Genomic DNA, 21,113 nt, shown 5'->3' with positions numbered 1-21,113 from the left:
ACTGTTTTTATAAAAGATATAAGTACCTTGAAAAAATATTTGAAATAAGAAAAGTAACTAACTAAATAACTTTAGGCTTTAAGTAAAAGTAGGTAAGGTTTCTTGTAAAAGTAAAATATCTTGTGAGAGAAGTACTTTTTTAATTGTTTAAAAAGATCTTACAAGTATTAAATAATAAAATAATTTATTTATTTTCCTATAAATCTAAGTTTCCAAAAAACGTTTCTAATTCGGAAAGGTGCGTTTAATATGTATTTAAAGCAAATAATTAATATGAGCGTATCTAAACATATGTAAACTTTTCATACAATGCTTACATCCTGTAATATATATTTTCAATAACAAGTATAATAATAGAAATCACAATTCCGTACGGCATCAGAAACAAGACTTGTCGAAGATCACGGAGACCAACGCTGCTGAACGCTGACACTTTCTGAGAGCACTGAGGTTTCTGCACTTGGTGACGCTTGTTCAGAGCTGATCGTAGACCCGACTCACGAATCTGTTTAAAACTGCATACAAATTATAAACAACTCAATTATTTTGTTTATGAACAAAAATGTATCGTTTCATTTTAAAGATCGGCATAATTAAATTACTAATATTATAAATGTATGGATGGATGAATTGGAGGATAGATGTTTGTTAGATGGTATCTCCAGAACAGCTCAACGGATCTCTATGAAATTTGGCACGGTATAGAACAAATTCTGGAAGAACACATAAGCTACTAATTAAGTTTATTTTTTTATTTCCGCGCTGAAAGTCGCGGAGGACACTTAGTATTGCATATTTTAAAAGTTAATAAAAACATATTTCTCGTTTCCTCAACCGACCACACTCTCAATAGCTCTAAATATGGCGAATTCTTCTTAACAGGCACAGAGGGGTCAAATCCCATCATAAAGTCAACCTCCACAAGATCGCACTTCTCCATTTCAAGAAATGTCTGTTCCACACGACGGTAAACTGGCTCCACAATAGAATGGAATGCAAATAAGCCCTGTGAAAAAAAAGTTTAGCCGTCAATCATATAGATATTTTCACTAAAATGTACTGTTTACACTTTTTTACCTGTCGAATTTTTTCCACACCCTTATTAATTTCGTAAAAATGTGCCAGACCTTTCGCGGGCTTTACTTTCTTTGTGATTTCGACTCTTACTGGGTCCGAGTACATCTAAAACGGTAGTTATTATCATTCTGGGCTATGGTTTTAATGACACACTTATTAGATGGCTAATAACTAACGATGAATGAAGAATAATTAATAATCTTACACCAAAAACAAAATGGTTGTAATCGACATCGTTACCAGCTAGTGTTAATTTTGAACGCGATAACTGTGTCAATGTCCTTATAGCGCTTGAAGGTGCTTGAAGCAGAACGACGATGTTGGCTGAATACGCTGCGTAAAGCAACATTAGTGTAGAAAACACCACCCAGAGCATAATGCGACCTAGGTTTTGTTTGAAAAAAAATGTTAGTAAAAATTATTCTTTAATTTGTTAAACTGTAACTATATATTAAATATTATATCTGTTAATTTTAATGTCAACTAACCCGAAGCTTTCCTTGGCTCAAGAGTGCATCCTTGTTGACTGAACGCGCTAACAGTAACAAGAATCGCATCGCTAACATTACCATCAAGTTGTGTCTGGGTCTGAAACCATTTGGATTTATTGTTGTAATAATATTCAATAGATGTACGTAAGTAATTTAAATGATGGGCGGACGTGACAGTTAAGGACAGCTGTCAAATAAAATACTTACCCTGCCATACTTTGTCTCCCACTTACTGGAGATATACAGTGTGACTGTAGAGAAGGATACGCAGGCAGCAATGGCCAGCCACACTTCGGTGGAGAAGGGCAGGGTAAAGATATTCGCGACGTAGGAGAGAGGAGGCTGGCGGTAGATGAAGCCGACTTTAAAGGGGGCAATATTATCAGTGTAAGTGACCACGTCTAAACGCTCAGTGTATATCGCGCAGTTGGTACCTGGAATATACGAGTATATAAAAAAGTCTTCAAAGCTAGCAAATTTTGAGGTTTTTTAATTGTAGAGGTTCTCAATGAAGAAAAAGTCTGATTGACTTAAAAAAAAGTATATACTACAATAACTATTGTATAAGACTAACCATTGCGGATAATTCTGTCATATGTTGACCACATATGGCGGCCATTTTGTCAACCGTTACAGTTACATTGGAGTATTATTACCATACTATAGTTAAAATTATTTACCTAAATCAGCTCTACCATTGAGTATGTCGTCAATCATGCCGGACCAGCGGCCATTTTGTTTGTAACCCCAGCGGTGACTGAAAATGTACTGCGGAGTGGCATTAAGCATCTCAAAAGCGAGCTTCACGACCATCCACGACATCTTAGCTATTGCATCATGCTGTCCCTCTCTATTGCAAGAAATTAAATTAAAATAAAAACGATTTATAATAGTAAAGTTTTAAGTGGCCAACTATGTCGTTTACTTCATGGCAAATGTCTTAGATCAAAACGTAACTTTGATTTACAAGTTGCAAGAACAGAGCTTCGGTAATACGGTCAAGGAGAAAATAAATAAGAATTAGGAATGAAAGGGGGAATTAAAATCCAGCTCGTAATATAAACGAAGAAAATACAATAATACCAGTTAAAAAAATTACGAAATTTTTCATACAATCGATCCTCCAAATGGTATTGCGTGGTGTTGCTGTCTTGTATAACATTGGCCATTGTCAGAACGTGTCTCGTGAGGTTTCTCCGTCTCCGAAATAGTTCCCTGTGAGGTCTGACGTCAAATAGGCTACCATTGTAATAACCTCGTATTGATTGTTTTAGTGGTCCAGAGTTTGAAATTTTATAAACTATACAGGTTAAAAATAAAATATTAATATTTTAATGTATTGTAAGATTACTTGAAGCACTAAGAGTAGTTTAATAGAAATTTAAGCGGTCCCTTATATATTTTTCATTCAAAATTGCTGCTTAAATACGCCGAGCTATACAATAAGTTACGTTTAAGATTTTCAACTTTACAAATTCCATAAAGTGCTTACTTTCTTGTAGTTCGAAACTTTCATCTATTGGTTTAGCTAAAACGACATCGCTTCCAGTCAATAAAGCAAGATGTTCTAGATAGTTAGATTCATGTTCGCCTGACTCCAACAATAACCAACGATGTGGAAATCTAAATAGATTATTTGTAGAGGCCTGTAAAAACCATACGTTATTATGCCATTTTATTTTTGATTTTAAGTGATAATTTAAGAATAATGAATAACTTTACGTTTAATAGAATTTCACTTGATTCTGGGCAATCTAGATCAGCGAGAAATAATGTATTAAACGTTTCTATTTCTTTCTTATTTTCCAAATGCGTTAAATGTGCCGTTCTTATTCCTGTGCTGGTCATTTCTTTAGCGAATTTTCTATTTAATTCTGAAAAGTTTATCATTAATTTTGTGTTAATGATTCAAGTTTTTCAAGTTGGAGAGATTAGAGATAAACAAAAGACTATTTACAATTTATGGAACAAGGGTGTCGGTAGCTCAGGGGTTAAGCACTTGACTTACAATCTGCAGGTCCTGGGTTCGAATAGCGCCATGTACCAATGTGTTTTTCGATTTACATATATAAATTTAACCGACGTTCTTACGGTGAAGGAAAGCAGCGTGATGCAACCTGCACATACGAGTATCTGAGAAGAAATTCTAAGATGTGTGTGAAGTCAACCCGCACTGGGCCAGCGAGGTTGACTATGGCCTAGTCACCCCTAACTTGGGGTAGGCTCCGAGCTCCTCGGTGGGGACCTATAGTGAGCTGACGATGATTAATGTATGGATGGATGTTTGTTTGTTAGAAGGTATCTGCAGAACAGAGCAACGGATCTGGATTAAATTTGGCATAGATGTAGAACATAGTACGAAAGAACTTAATGATCTTACTGTTGCTACTCATTAAGTTTTTTTTTAATTCTGAGTGGACGTAGTCGTGAAATACAGTTAGTTAAAAAGTAAGTAGATAACTTACTAATGTCCCAGCATGTATTATAACAATTTAAAAACGTAGGTTTGTCTTCATTTTGGATAAAGCTTTTAATGAAATTTATTGCAATCATATCTTTACATTCGATGTCTCTTTGTAACAAAATAATGAGTATAAATTTCAAAATCTTCATCGTTAAAGACTGTATTAGTCTAATGTTATCAGATTAATGAACTATAAACTGGCTCACAGAACTATTATACAGGATGTTGAATAAATAAGTACACGAAGCTTACGATTTCTAATCAAATACGTAGAGTAGTAATTATAGGACAATATTAATTACATGTTCCGATTTAAATGCTAGATAAACATGTAATGACTGAGCTTCAATGTTTACAGTTAAATTAAACACATGAACTTGTAATTATATAGAACTAGCTGTCGCCAGCGATTCCGTTCGCGCAGAATTAAAAAAAACTAAATAAATGGCCAATGTGTTTTTCCAGATTATGTTTTACATCTGTTTCAAAATTCATCAAGATCTTTGACCCGTTCCGGAGATACCTTCAAACAAACATCCATCCATCCAACCATAATAATAATAATAATAGTTTGGAGTAATAGTGTTGGAGCATCCTTTTAAGTATAGAATACTTGTAGCAGGATGCTCCGTTCTTCCGTAACATACATTTTTTTCCATCCATCTAAACATTGGCATTTATAATATTAGTAAGAAGTAAGATAAGTAAAAGACATTTTATAGCCAAAGATTTCCATATATTTTACGTCGTAAGTATTCTTAGTGTTAAATTTTATAACATATATTATTTCACTATTTTACATACAAAATATGTACCTAATAAAATTTGCTTTTAAATTGTATTCAACGTGCAATAATTTTACATCACAAAGTGATAGGGAGCGATTTGATTTTGTTGAATCCACAGAGCCCTTCGAATTACACTGAAAACAAAAGAAAAATAACTTTATATACCAACTTCTTATCTAATGAGTAAGAGGAGGAAAATCTTCGGTTGAAAGACGTAAATTACCAGTTGTGGAGGGAGATTTGTGGTCTAAATGAACCTAATTTTATGATGGTTCGGAATTTCTTATACGACTCTGAAGGTATCGGCGTGTCGTAAAATGATTTGATGTTTGTGTACAGGGTACAGTGTACCCAACGAAGCTTGCTTTTGTACAGTGGACCCATCTGTGCACATGCGCTCGAAACTAATCGCGAGCAGACATAAAATTTGAATCTTATGATAGTTAACTTACAATTGTTTATGTGCGATTTCAATGAGTAACACCGCAAGCGCGAGTACCAGGCCGTAAACTGCGGCGAGTACCGCCGGTTTCATGTCGGTCAAACCGACACTGCTGAACGCCGAGAGCGTGCCTGAACACCGCGGTCGAGACACCTGCAGGCGATGCTGATTGTTCGCCTGGATGCCCGTCTCCCTGATCTTTATGAAACTGTGGATATAGAACATCGATTAGAAATACCTCTGCTATGCTAAGAAAGACCTCTGTTCCACTTCCGCAAACACCTCTAATAGTACCGGCGTGACCGAGCGGTGTGTGTTCTTGTGATATAGTACCTATTTCCACTGGCGAGGATGCAATTACTCAATTAGGTACAGCAACATTGAATAGGAACGATGAAAAGCAAAGGAAAAGACAATCTCTCTCTGGACTGCCTCGCTCTTTAACAAGATCAGTCTTTGAAACTACTAAATCACCAAGTCAGGTAGAGGATAAAACAGAATTAAGTACCATGTTTTGATTTTCTTCTTAACTTACTTTATTTTAAACAAATCCTTAAAAGGTGATCTCTTCTGTCCCGGTATCCATGGGTCGATCTCGTTAATGTAGTCAATCTCCACGAGGTCACATTTCTCATCTTCTTGGTAAGTTTCTTGTATCAGTCTGTATCCAGGATTCAGCTCCATGTGGAATGCGAACAGCCCCTTACATTTCAAAACATTATAAATATTGTAGATTCTTTCCTCAAAAACAACTATTTTCCTTTTCTAAAATATAAACAATGACTACTTACTTTTCTTATTTTCTCGACGCCTTCTTTCATACTATAAAAGTTAGGCTTCTTTCCTTTCGGAGCTATTTTCTTATTGTAAATAGCTTTTCGTATTGGTTCATTTAATTTCTGCAAATTATTTGAAAAATGACAACTTGACGCAGTCCAAGAACCTAATGCTCGTATACTTAAGTATATGAAAATTAACGAAATATTGAATACCTTGAAGAAATATCTATTATATTCAAAATCACTGGCGCCAAGCTTCAATGGTGAGTTGAGGAGGTCCGGTAGAGTCCTTACCGAGGAGCTGGGAGCTCGCAGCAGCACCACAATGTTGGCGGAGTACGCGGAGTATAGGATTGTAAGTGCTAGGAATAGGAGGAGGGTCACACACCTACCTGTAAGGGAATAACTTATAAGTCTGCTTTTTCTAAAATGACGAATCGATCTGGAGGCCGAAAATCTGGAGGCCCCGACTTTACATAGTGCGATAAGTACATGTAAACAACGAGTGATTATTTTGGTTGAATCTAACCAGCAGCATATCTTGGTTCTAGCGTGCACCCTTGCTGTAACACGGCGCCCAGGATCAATATGAACACGTCCGCCCACGTGCCGCCAAGCTGCGTCGGGTGCTATAAGACATAATTTTACAGGTGATTATAAAAATTGTGGTCTATTTATGATTGAAATATCAATCAATCAAAGTACCAACACGTATATGAACACTAATTAATCCAAGAAATACAGTAATTGAATGGACTTGTAGAATAAACCATAAACCATAATGTAAAATATGTTTGTCAATGTTAGAAAAAAATGTTGTACGCAAGGTAAAGAAAGATTCAAATGTAACACGTCACAAAATACCGCATCCATTTAATAAAGGGTCAGTAAATACAAACCGTAGCAACACTGGCTTCCCATTTAGACGCGATGTATAAAAATAAAGCGCATGCTAATATACAGATGGAGACAGCTATCCAGACAGCTCCAGTGAACGGAAGTGTGAAGATATTAGACAAGAGAGCCAGAGGTGGTTCGCGGAAGACAAATCTGACAGCAGTAGAGCCCGCCATAGCTATGTAGTCGATGATTTCCATCCTCTCTTGTGTGAAGATCGTTAAAGTTCCTACAAGGTTAGACAAAACGAAATTAGTGCATTTTTATATGAAAAGGGATTATTGACGTCCGTGGGCATCAACACCAGATAAACCGTAGATGCCGGTTATTAATGAAGAGAGAAAATATTATGATACTCGGAATTAAAACATCAATTACAAATAATGAAGACCCGTTTAGTTCCAGCAGTCCATATTATGTTTTACGAGTATATATCTTCGTCAATACAAATTGTTAATTATATTTACCCAAATCCGCTTCTTTCTTAAGCAAATGATCTATGATGCCCTGCCAGTTACCATTCTTGTCTCTGTAACCCCACGTGTGAGTGAATATCAAGTTCTCTGTAGCATTCAACATTTGGAAACATATTTTTACGATTGCATACGACATTTTTGTTATTGAATCTTGATGCAGTTGTCTAAAAATAAAATAATATTGTCGTAGAATTTATCTCACGCCGTTTACTTCGTGTAATTTGCATTCTATTAGAAGTCGTTTCATACGATTATTAATGAGTATTTTGCAAACTTGACATACTTTAATAATTATATGATAGACTGATAGACATAAAATAATATGTTAATGTTACAATGCATGCACCAGGTAACTCCAAACCGTCTGAACGAATCTGAATGTAACACATCAATAAGTTACGCTCTAGAATACCATGTAGGCTACTTTATTAAGGAAAAATCTAAGGTTTAATGCAGTAGATTTGATTTGTGAATGAAAGAGAATATACTCGTATTACAAATGTATTACTATACTAGCTGTCGCCGCGACTCCGTCTAAATAACTCCAAATAAAACAAATGCTTTATTAGTAGCCTATGTGTTCTCCAGACTATGGTCTATATCTATGCCATTCATCAAAATCCGTTGAGCCGTTTCGGAGTTACCTTCAAACATGCATCCATCTATTCATCAAAACATTCGCATTTAAAATATTAGTAAGATACAAGATACTAACAATCTATCATCCAAATGGCGCCTTGTTTCATTGCTATCTGTAATGACATTGGCCATTGTAAGAGGATGTTTTCTCAGATTACGACGTCTAATTGAGAGCACTTTAGTGTTCCTATAATCTTCCATAACCCCGTTATTATCTAAGATTTTTGCAAGTGCGTTGACTTTTTTACCGTCATTTCTATTTATAAGTTCCGATAAATTTCTATTCGTTTCGTTATGGTTGCTTCCTTTGATAAGAAAATGACTAGAAGTATCGTATCCATTATTTTTGGCTTGCCGCCAAATAGCTCTGGTTGCTAAAATCATTTCAGATTTTTCCGAAATTTTATAGACTGTAATAAGCAATGGTTATTATTATAAACTAGTCGATTGGTAAGAGGTCTGTTGAACTTCTGAGATTTCTAAATAAAGAACTGAATTAAGTATTTTTAATGTAATTAACAACAATTGTTCAGTTATACCTTCAGTTAGAAGAAAGTTTCCTTCACCCACGTTAGTAGCAACCACTACATCGCTATCGACAAGCATGTTCAGATCTTGCAGGGTATTGGAAGGGTCTACATCTGTGGTACCTAGTAACAGCCATCGATATGGAGACTTAAAATATCCTTGATTGTTTGCCTAAAATGTAAAATGATGAACACCATTCAAAATGATGGCAGCCCAAAATACCGAAACTACAAAATATAATGGAAATTAAACCTGATTTGAAAAATAATTTTAGTAAAATCCATGATTCTTTATTTTAAAAGTTGTACTTACTGTATTCAAGAATTGATATGTTGCATTACACGATAAATCTGCTACAATAACATTATGTTGCAGAAAGCTTTCCATTCTATTCGGTTGCAGAGAATTGGCCCAACTTATGCCAACTTTTGATACTGCTTTAGCCAACATTTTTAGTTCATCTGTTCTTAAAAAAATCCTAAATGTATTCCATAAGTAATCCTAAATAGGTAGGGAACGGAAAAACTGACAAGAACTTATCGAGCTATTTATGCGGATTAGGAATTGTAAGGATCTTAGTATTTTGAAGTAGTTTATATGTCTAATTATATTTTTTAGATTCTATGGGGGGAGTGGAGGAAAGCACCATTAGCCTTCCTCCTTCTTTTTTGTGACAAGTTCTCGCTCTCTATCTAGGGTAAGCGTACCAGGTTCTCGTTCACCAGATATACCTGGTGTATTATCTCGTGAAATGTGGGAGAACCTATAATCAGTTTTTAAGTTTCGTGAACAGATATTTCCATAGTGGAAATTCATAGTTATACTTACACTGACTCCAACACAAATTTGGTATCAAGAGAGATGTTGGTCGATTATCTAGAGTTAAAAACGATACCATCATATTTATGGTTTGTCCAACGTCTTTTGCTTTTGATAATATAGAATTAATAGCTACACTAAATAATAAAATGATTATAAGCAAGTTCATTGTGTCTCAATATTAATACAACTATTTTGTACTTGAGCGTACTTTAAAATGACGATTTTTTTACGTAAATCTCGGCTTAAAGAAAATGAAAACTTAAAGCTCAGAAGTTTTTGTTTTTCATATTATATGAAAGTTATGCTCATAACATTATGAAATATTTATAATATTTATGAGGTAGTACAGTCGTGTACACAAGCGTATGACAATACTTATTTTATCTATTTAATTTAAAATTAAAGAAATTCGTTGGTTACTGTTTTATTATTTATTATCAAGTTAGAAACATATGAATCTAAATTAACTAAGTCTATAAAATTCAGAATTTTTTATAAGGTGGCAAGTGAGCAATCGACTACCAAATTTCGCTGAAATAGCGAACCGACTCTCGCCCATATACATCCGCGAATGCAGATGTGCTGCCTACTTTAATCGACGATGGAGACATAGAAAGACAAAACCTCTTCCATTGCACTCACTTCCAAGTCAACTTCCGCTTCCCATCCTTTCCCTATAAGAAAATGGTGAGAAGGTTGAAGAGGACTAAAATTAGACAGGAAGGTTTTTTTTATATCATAACGTGGCAAACGAGCAAGCGGTCACCTGAGTCAGCGAAGCGACCGCTGCCCGCAATTGCAGATGCGTGGCCTACCTTTAATCGACAGAGGAGGGGACGCACAGAATGACGATATATCCTCTTCCTATGCGTCCCCTCCTCTGTCAAATCCACTCCACTTTACCATCCTTTCCTTATAAGAAAAGGGTGGGAAGGGAAAGTGGACTAAAGGCCTCCGGCACCACACTCAATCAGACGAAACACGGAATTGCTCCCACTTCACGCCTGTCTTCTGTGTGGTCGTGTTGTTTCACCGAAATTCAACGAAAATTAAAACATAATTTTAGCAATATGTTTTTTATTAATATAATCTTTAAGCGATATAATATTTTGCTATTTGATAACGTAATCAAAATAAAAAAAGATACTAGTAAGTCACTGTTCGCGACTGTACTAACGGAACATTACAGCTTATTTTCCCTTTAAGTGCCGGTTGGACATGTTTATTGTACTTAAGTAGAATATTACAATGTTTATGTGTCGTTTGTCTGTCATTACTGAATCACTCTGCTTGAATAATTTTGTTAATGCGTGGTAACTTATAATTATCGATACATTATTCAACCTTCGTTATGTCGATGGTTTTATAGAATTTTGTCAATAGCTTCTTAAAAAATCACTGTTTTTACGTAGATTAATAATATTCGATGTTTGATTTCTCTGCATATTTATTACGCAATAGTAAGGATTACTCTTTGACTTAAGCAACATAATAGTTGGTTTCGACTGATGGACCACCTAAAATTCGTAGCTGTTCTACTCGCTTTCTGGGCGAGATTTCTATGGCGCTCTCTTTTTACTATTTACCTTGGGTTAACAGAGTTATATAAGACTTTTATTCCTAGATCTGTGGCACCCCTTTGTGGCCAACACCCACTTTAAATGTATAAAGTAAATTAGTTCAAAACTCTAGGTAGCTTTGTGTTTACGGTAAAAATATTATTGTGGAATATATAAGGCACTTTCGTATTCAGATCACTGATGAGTTCCAACAACAGAATTGACACAACCTTGACCCACAAAAATAGGGATAAATTCTTAACTTATTTTATGTTTACATGAATCAGTTATATTCTTCGAAACATAAGTTTCGATGAAGTTGTCCTTAATAATTTTAAACTCCAAACAAATGACAAATAGCTTGTATTACAATAGGATAAGAATGATTTTTGCTTAATTTTTATTTCATCGATTCTAAGTAAGACTGGTTTTAGCTAAATGTATGTCATGGATATATGAATTACCTGGATGTTGTTTATCATTTCTTTGTACCATGTTTAAGGGAGATGTTTATTGACGAAATTATTTACATAATTATACTATTTGGCTACAAAAGTAGGGGAATACTTAGAACTTAAACTTAGTAAAGAGGGATAGATAGTGTTAAAGATGCGTAAGAATGGTGGGAATTCAGATAAAAAAAACATACAAACGAATTGAGAACCTCCTCCTTTTTGAAGTCGGTTAATGACGGCTTATAGGTGTGGAAGAGAAGTACATTCTGTGTCCACGCTCTGTAAGGAAAGGAGCAGTTTCAATATGGCAATAATGAACTATATACCTATAAATAAACATACAAGACAATTTGTAATGTAAGTGCTGAAATCCATTTAAAATATTTGACGAAATATGACGACTATAAATAAAATGAAATGAGAGCGTCGGTGGCTCAGGGCTTAAGCACTTGACTTGCAATCTGCAGGTCCTGGGTTCGAATCCCGCCATCTACCAATGTGTTTTTCGATTTTCGATTTACATATGTAAATTTATCCGACGTTCTTACGGTGAGGGAAAACATCGTGATGCTGCACATATCTGAGAGGAAATTCAATGATATGTGTGAAGTCAACCAACTCGCAATTGGCCAGCATAGTTGACTATGGCCTAGTCACCCCTAACTTGGGGTAGGCTCCGAGCCCCTCGATGAGGACGTATAGTGAGCTGATGATGATGAAATAAAATGAAACCGAACTTGGTAAATTCCGACGGAGCGATAAGCTTGTATTGTTATCAATTTCCTTAATATAAATACGTAGAATTACGATGAATTACACATAATTGTAATCTGTGAATGAATTCTCATTTCAATGAATTTGATTATTATCGTTTGGATTGAAAGATTGTGAAGTTGGCACTCAATGACTGCGTTTATGTGCACTTATGCAAAATTTATAGTCTTTTACACCTTTAGTTAACTTTACTAAAGTTATCAACATACACATAATATTATAAACTAGCTTTTACCCGCGACTCCGTTCGCGCGGAATAAAAAATTGAAAACGGGGTAAAAATTATCCTATGTCCGTTTCCTGGTTCTAAGCTACCTGCCCACCAATTTTCAGTCAAATCGATTCAGCCGTTCTTGAGTTATAAATAGTGTAACTAACACGACTTTCTTTTATATATATAGATGCGAATGTTTAGATGGATGGATGTTTGACGGTATCTCCAGAACGGATCAATGGATCTTAATGAAATTTAGCACATATGTAGAACATAGTCTGGAAGAACACATAGGCTACTTACTTATTACGTTTTTTTTTTGTAATTCCTTGTGGACGGAGTCACGGTTGACACTTAGTAAGATAATAAAGTTATTCTTTTATTTATGTTCTGAAGCTGTTTTACTTGATGAAAATTTTAACGCGATATTTATTGCGCCTTTTTAAAATGCAACAGTTTTTGACTGTATTTTTTAATTTTAACACTTGAAAGTATATTCCAAATTCAAATAATTCTTCATATACCTTCGTGTTTGATTTAATGAATACCGAAATACACATTGAGAAGGATTTTAAGAGCATTTGTTAAGAAAAGAAAACTTCAAACTTACGAACAGTATATTAGTAAAAACTATGAAAGTTTGAAGTTGTATGAAAACTTCTGTAGCTGATTACATCTTTACTCATAAATGTTTTGTTTGGTATTTTTAATTAGTCAGACGTATAGTGATGCACGGTGCACGCTTGTCGTGATATCCGTGTCTATGTACAGTGATCATCGTCTATGAATAATAAAATATGAAACAAAGGTTTTCATGTTTTATTGTTAGTTGTGTTTAATCTTCGTAAGGTGAAGTAAAGCTAATAAGTAATGTGTTCTTCCAGACTGTTCTATGCCAAATTTCATCAATATCCGAAGAGCCGTTTCAGAGATATCTTCTAACAAACATCCATCCAAATAAACTTTCGCATTTATAACATTAGTAAGATTTATTACCTGTTTTAAAAGTAATGAGTAATATGGAATCCACAATGAATGTATTAATAGTAAATCTGTCTAGACCTACGTCTCTGGTCTGTACTTAATAGTATAAAGTTAGTCATCGTGCGGTTAACTGTTTAGTTAAATTTAACTGTTAATATTACATCATTTATTGCTTGCGTACTTAAAGCTAAGTTACTATTATTTATAATAGATCCCTATAAGCTTTATGAATCATAAAATCGTTCAAATAAACTGTGCTTTTCTTTAAGCTAATAGTGATTTTATAAAAAGTACATTATTGTCCACTAAAACAAAACACAAATAAACGAAACCGTAAGTGATTTCGTATGCGTTAAGAGAATAAATGGTGTTCAGAGAATGCAAGCTTCACTTCATTGTTAATATTTTTTTTTAATTTCTTATGTAATGTTCTTTCGATCTAACATACTTTTTATTCTTTATGTAAATCGACAGCCGAATTGAATTTCGTCTTCTTGCATAAGTCCGGTCCCTCTGGCAATGGCCGACTTCGCAAATCCAACTTTGTAAAACTGGTCGAATTAAAACCTGTCTCACCCAACCAGATATCTGGTAAGCAAATTGTTCGGATTCTCCACATCGTATCTTATTTTAACGACAAAATAGAAAACGAATAGATTTATTATATAAATAAATTGTAGAACTGGTTGTAACAAAATTTTGTTTATTGTTTACTATCTGTCGCACGCGACTCCCTCCGCAAGGAATTAAAAACAAACTTAATTAATAACCTATGTGTTTCCCAGACTATGTTCTACATCTATGCCAAATTTCTGCGTGATCCATGCAGCTGTTATCTTCTAATAAACATGCATCCATCCATCCAAACATTCGTATTTATAATATTAGTAAGATTGTTCTTAATTAAATAATCAAGTAAGAACCGCTTTACATCCTTTGTGTGCGTGAAAAACCACGAAGCACGTCTAAATATGTATTATGTATATATATTGTCAGTCTTAATGGCAATGACCTCATTCAACTGCAATTTTAGAATCACGATCCCATGTGATTTTAATTACATATTCCTGGTAATATGATGGAACTCTCCAATAGGACGCTTCTTTCTTCGCGATTCTTAGAAAACACTTAATTGAGCACAGTTATATGAGGAAAAAAGTTAAAAGACGTTACGATAAACGTAAGATGTGATGTATATTACTCTTATGATTAATAATTAAATGATAGTGAAATAATACTCGTTATTTCGAATAGAAAAAGTTCAAAACGAGTTTCTACAATTTATAGAAAATAGTATTTAGATTTTTATTCTGAACATTTTTAAGTGTTTTTTTTTTAGTAAATTTAATTGGCAAACTATTATATTTTATTCATGGGTTGTGTTTGCATGTAACACCGATACCATGGAGGCAATAGCACTGAATCTCATAAATAATTCCGTCCGGAGACAGCTCTGGAAAGCACGATGTTTTTGTGTCAATGTTACTGCTCATTGTATGGTAAATAAGGTATTGGAGCACATAACTTCATTGAGTATTAGTACGTACTAGCTTTTACCCGCGACTCCGTCCGCGCGGAATAAAAAATAGAAAACGGGGTAAAAATTATCCTATGTCCGTTTCCTAGTTTTAAGCTACCTGCCCACCAATTTTCAGTCGAATCGATTTAGCCGTTCTTGAGTTATAAATAGTGTAACTAGCACGACTTTCTTTTATATATATAGATAGATATAACAATTGTTATAAATAAATAAAGCCACTAAGTAAATAAAACCAGGACAGTCTTTCAACTCCGTAGCCTTTATTTTATTAGTTGGAAAAATCTTTAAAGCTTTTAACGACGCGACGATGAAATTAGAAATTCTAAATTTGAAATCCTTTCACTACACTTGTATGTTAAGGCATTAGTCACGTCTTAACACTCATATAAGCTACTAGCTGTCGCCCGCGACTCCGTCCGCGCGCATTTAATAAGCTTATATGACACGTTCGTAGATTTACCATAGCAGCGCCATCTATTGATTACTTACTCAACCCAGTCGAAAGGTATCGACATCTGTTAGAATCATTTGGAGTTAACAGATAATTGTGACTGTCAAATAATAACAGACAAATAATTAGCAATAAACAGAGCTGGGCATTAACTCGTTAATCCGTTAATCGTTAATTAACGAAGTTAACATTTTGCTTAACGGATTAACTTTTAAGTTAACTTCAAAAAGTGTTAACGCTTTTGTTAACTTCCGTTAAATTCAACCTCCGTTAAAAAAAGTCCGTTAATCGTTAAATTAGAAACTTGGAGAGGTGCTGTCATTTTGTTTAAATAATGTGCCACGCCACGCTCATAAGTTCATCTATGTTGGGCGACTGTCGGCGACTCGAATGGTGAACGAACGATTTGATAATTGATATATGTGAAGTTCGCGTGCAAGTGTGATGCATCAGAGCGTCCGGGAAAGACGTGACCAACAGGACAAAATCAAAAGAAGGTTCGAAATAGTATATTTCATTACGAGTATATAAAACAAGAGTGTGTAATAGCCCACATTCCGAATGCTCTTCGTCCCTGCAATACCCTCCAATCCCTTTCTTTAGCAACTGTATTAAAACAATTTTTAACTCGTGCGTTTTCTTTAGCTTTTCCAAACTCGTGCGTTCTCTTTCCCAACTGTCAAAATAATGTCTATTAAAAAGAAAAAACCAACCACGAAGTTTTTTACAAAAAAAATCATTGAAGTTTTTATGATTCATGCAAATATTTCTAGAAAGAAGTTCCTAATTTGTTACAATATCAGATTTAATGATTTGATTCAATGAATTAGGTTAGTTTTAATTTTATTTCATCTCAATTTAGTGAGACACGTACACGTGCGGAACTGTCATTACAACTTGTTCCAACTGTCAACCCTCACCTTCGGCTGCGCCTTGGCTCGGGTAGACATTTGTCGGAACTCTGCAATGACAGGCTTTCCACACTCGTAATGAAGTATACTATAATGCATTCATACTTGTCTCCAATACTAATTTGTTAAGGAATGTATAGTCAAATTACTATTTTAAAAAAGTGTCGCCACAATAAGTGTGAAAGTAGTATGTATAATTTTGGTATGGTTAACTGTTAACGATTAACTTTAACTTGCGTTAAATTTTCGAGAATTTAACGCTTTAACGATTAACGAAGTTAATTTTTTAATTAACGAATTAACGATTAACGAAGTTAACTTTTCGATTAACTGTGCCCACCTGTGGCAATAAATTAAAATTGCGACTATAATTTGAGATTTAAACTATCTTGTCTCTCAAGTTGGATCGAACTGCGCATGGTGTGCGAATTTTATTATAATCGGTTAAGTGGTTTAGGAGTCCATTGAGGACAAACATTGTGACACGAGATTTATATATATTAAGATTTGTATTTTATATATCTTTGGCAACAAATTCGTAATTCAACCGGGTCTAGTTTCGTAAACACATATGATATATGAGTAAAAAATATATTTATATTGCAAATAATTTCGCACTAGATATTTGAGTTTATTGCATATGACTTGATCGATTTTAATTCATGCTCTAAATTCAGAAGTTGAGCAAGACATTTACTTAGGTTTAAAATACTGCTTTATATGTATAGAATTTACTAATAAATATTTTAAGTTGTCTGATACAATTTTACTTCGACTTTGATGACGAGATAAGACATTAAAGTGTTTATTTGTAACTAGCTGTCCGCGCGGAATTAAAAAAAAACGTAATAAGTAGCCTATGTGTTCTTCCAGACTACGTTCTATTCTTTGCCAAATTTAATTAAGATCCATTGAGTCTTTCCAGAAATACCATTAGACAAACATCATCTAAACTTTCGCATTTATAATATTAGTAAGATTTATTGTTGTTTGCAGCTGTTTAAAAATTATAATGACATATGCAGTTTACGTAAAATTCCTCGCACGTTAGCTTTTCACTTAAACAACTTAATTTCATCGTGCCCTTTAATGGATAATCTTTTCATACACTAAAAAATCACATATTGAAAAAAATAGATTTATAAAATACGCTTATAAATGTTAATAAAACAAGAAAGAAATTATAATCAATTTTTATTTTTATTGTAACAAACATAATCCTGATATATTGTAATCTTACTAATGTTACGAATATAAATGCCAATGTTTGGATGGATGTATGTTTATTTGAAGGTATCTCCATTAATTTATTTTTCCGTGCGGATGTTGTCGCGGGCGATAGCTTGTTTGAATAATATAATATAGTAATTTAAAGAATATCTTTAATACTTAAGGAACATACATTACGTTACATGTTACGAGATAATGTTATTTATTGACATGGAAAACAGTTATTGAGGATACAAGGACGCAAGGCGGGGATTTAACGATTGGTATAGTGATATTCAAACTTTATGCGAGCTCGCAATTTGGAAAGAAACTTAGTTTAAAAAGCAATTTAGGCAAAGCTAAGTTTAAGGGATCAGAGCATACTAATACGCACACTTTTTTAAGTCATGTAAGCTTACGTCACACTCTAGCGATGACGTGAGCTTACTCCTAACCGTAGAATTCCAGTGTACAAGTATATAAATGTCACGATAGTAGAATACTACGATAGTTGCGAGCAACCATAAAGTTTGAATATTTCAAAAACAGGTGAATACTGGTTCTATAGACACGCGCCTGCGCCTAAGTCAATTATACAAGTATGTTGTTTAGACGAAGTAATTACGCACAAAATATTATATAAAATGTAATTAATATAGGTAAATGTCACATCGCGTAATTTGTCAAAGACTTCCCCGTGTGTTATATATAACATCAAAAACTTTCAACATCTTACGGTTATTTTTTTTTAATTGTCAGTTTATTTGGAGGTTTGCCAAAGATTATATTTGGATTTAGTTCTATCACTAATCCATGGCATTAACCTTCAAAACATCCGTTTCTAAAACATCATTTGTTCAAACATTATATTTACGCGTTGTTAACAACAAACAAAATAAATACAAACTTACAATAATAATTAATGACAGATGTTTAGATGTAGATTCTTATAAAATATCGTAGAAAAAGCCAACAGATTATGCAAATTAAGATATCAAATAATAATTAATGGAATTTAAGCGTAGGTTTTCACTACTAAAATATTCGCACAAAAGTATATTACCCTCTTATTATGCTTGATTAAAGTGAAAAAACAATATTTCGTAAAGACAATAAACTATGAGGTGCAAGTCTTTTTAATGAATAATAATAACGCATCCTTATTATATTCTGCTATTTTATACCATCATCATCTCCCTGGCCTTTTCCTACTCACGTGGGGTCTGCATATAAGGTTTTATAAATCTTAAAGTTTTGGCTTAAGTTTTTACGGCCGGCCGCTTGCCTATCGCCAACCCTACTTGGGAGGAATATCTTAAAATTAAATGTAATATTTCATAAATTATAAAATACAACAACAAATACAGAAATACAAAAAAAATGAGTAAGAAGACATATATTCTGCTACTTTATATCATGTATACTTAACAGCAAAATTATTATATAACTCACTGTTTGTGGGAACATCTGTTTTCTGATACACCGTAATAACATAAAATGAAACCTGTTTTTAAACTCGATTTTAAGATCGATAACATTATAAAAACAGAAAATACTTCAACACTCGGAGAGGATATTAACCATTTTATTTTATCTGAGGAATTATGATGTTTTATTATTTATTTCTGCAGACGGTTGAAATCATTTTTGAAGTGGCCATTACTACAGAAATACATAGAATAGATATACTAAAATTAAGTTAAAGAATATTTTCCAAATTGATTGTTTTGATATTTTAATAAAAGATAACTTTTTTTATGGATGTGAAATTAATTATAAAAAAACTTAAGCAATCTTACTAATATTATAAATGCGAATGTTTAGATGGATGGATGGATGTTTGTTTGAAGGTATCCCTGGAACGGCTGAACGGATCTTGATGAAATTTGGTACAGATGTAGAATATAGTCTGGAAGAAAACGTAGGCTACTTATTAAGTTTTTTTTTATTCCGCGCGGACGGAGTCGCGGACGACAGCTAAATAAGGTTTACTTTAAACTAATTTCAATACTTAAAATCTTCATAATTTTTGTAGCTTTAAATAAATCTGGTTTTTGATCATTATTTGGCAGTTATAAATATGCTACATCACTATGTAATAAATAATTATTAATTATTTCTTTTTGAAGGACTGATATAAGGTTTTTGGTTTAATTGACTGTGCCGTCATCTTAAACGGCGGAACTTGGGCCGGATTTCGATGCGAACAAAAAAGGTGTACAACCGGACTGTACAGTTGATGCAACTTATATGAGTCATAAAAGCAAGTCGATGCGTAATTTCATTGTATGCCCTAAAGTTCATAAGAAATAAGACCCTTTGATTGTACAGTCAGCTGCAGAAATATGTTTACATTAACAAAACTTTAGAATCCCGTATGGCCTTATAACGGTTGGTTTCAAAAATACTTATGTATTTGTCAAAATGTACTTCTGGTCGGAAGCATACAAACCGAATACGAGCACACAATTTTTTTAAACCAAAAGCTTATATCATTTTCTGTAGCTTAATTGTATACATATTTATGCAGCTGACTGTACCCCTATGATACTCTGAGGTAGTGTACGAATCGAGTGACAACTCAATTTTCAATATCAGTCTACTTAGTTATAACTGGTCCATTGATAACGTTAAAATCCCCATTCCACACCACAGTGTACATTTCTCAAACTAAATTGACACTAAGATCTTCCTTAGTGACCAATTAACGACTGAATGTGTAGCGATTTCTTTTCAGAAGTTTACTCTACCATTTGGCAATAGTTAAGACGAAACAAACATTATTCTTCAAAATATATTGTACTACTAGCTGTCGCCCGCGACTTCGTCCGCGCGGAATTAAAAAAAAAAAAGATCCGTTGACCCTTTCTGGAGATACCTTCAAACAAACATCCATCCATCCAAATATTCGCATTTATAATATTAGTAAAAAGTAAGATGTAGACTTATTCTATGTTTTACATATTTAAATATATGTTTAAAAAACATTGTAACAACGAATAAAATATACGAATAGTTCAGAACAATGGTCAGTAGAAGTTTATGGGTGATTATTAATACATATATACTTTTGTAACATTGTACTAAGTCAATTCTTTGGTACAGAAAATCTGAATAACTTCTTAACTTCCAGGGATGGATTGTTCGAATATAATAAAGAAATTGTTATGTTAGATTGTGAAAAATTATAAAATATTGTCTTTACTAACTTTATTGGAGCCGTTGGCATGAGTGATGGCTTATTTCTTTCAAATATTTTATAATTTTTTCAATTTTTTTTACCATGGTTGCCTTTAAAATTTTATCCAGTATCATAAATAGGTAATAACTGATGTGAATATAGCAGTATTATTCAGCATAAACTGTATATAAAATTCTTTTTAAAAAATAATCTAGTCCGGTCCTGAGTTTTAATAGCTTTTGGCGCCGAAGCAAGCGATAAAAACGTCGACTACGAATTGCGGTTTAAATGTAAGTCGATTGACGCCAGTAAATCGATGTCATAGCTCGTTATATGTTCCTATACTGGAAATTTAATTTGTCAAGGCATTACCAGTAATTCCTCGCAAATAGCACAACGAGCTTTATGCTAGGTACCATCTAATGAACGACC

The 21,113-nt window shown here is 33.7% G+C and overlaps 2 protein-coding genes across 2 annotated transcripts; both read right to left on the bottom strand.

The window, feature by feature from the left end:
• Positions 1 to 313: 313 nt before the first annotated feature.
• On the bottom strand, positions 314 to 3,094 carry LOC123721818 (glutamate receptor 1-like). Its single transcript, XM_045681699.1, has 9 exons — positions 3,061 to 3,094; positions 2,682 to 2,868; positions 2,249 to 2,418; positions 1,776 to 2,002; positions 1,566 to 1,659; positions 1,283 to 1,461; positions 1,078 to 1,182; positions 840 to 1,006; positions 314 to 515 (listed from the first exon to the last, which is right to left on the bottom strand). Exons 2-9 carry the CDS (start codon positions 2,735 to 2,737, stop codon positions 314 to 316), a joined length of 1,200 nt encoding a protein of 399 aa, XP_045537655.1. The 5' UTR covers positions 2,738 to 2,868; positions 3,061 to 3,094.
• A 2,174-nt stretch (positions 3,095 to 5,268) lies between these two features.
• Positions 5,269 to 9,569, bottom strand: LOC106716478 (probable glutamate receptor). Its single transcript, XM_014509996.2, has 11 exons — positions 9,410 to 9,569; positions 8,894 to 9,042; positions 8,593 to 8,752; positions 8,130 to 8,463; positions 7,406 to 7,578; positions 6,941 to 7,167; positions 6,571 to 6,670; positions 6,255 to 6,433; positions 6,054 to 6,161; positions 5,798 to 5,964; positions 5,269 to 5,470 (listed from the first exon to the last, which is right to left on the bottom strand). The coding sequence occupies exons 1-11, from the start codon at positions 9,567 to 9,569 to the stop codon at positions 5,269 to 5,271; spliced, it is 1,959 nt and encodes a 652-aa protein (XP_014365482.2).
• Positions 9,570 to 21,113: the final 11,544 nt, after the last annotated feature.

Source organism: Papilio machaon, chromosome 16 (assembly GCF_912999745.1).
Source record: "Papilio machaon chromosome 16, ilPapMach1.1, whole genome shotgun sequence".
Taxonomy (NCBI): domain Eukaryota; kingdom Metazoa; phylum Arthropoda; class Insecta; order Lepidoptera; family Papilionidae; genus Papilio; species Papilio machaon.
Note: the sequence above shows the minus strand (reverse complement) of the source record. Positions and strands in the feature narration are given on the sequence as shown.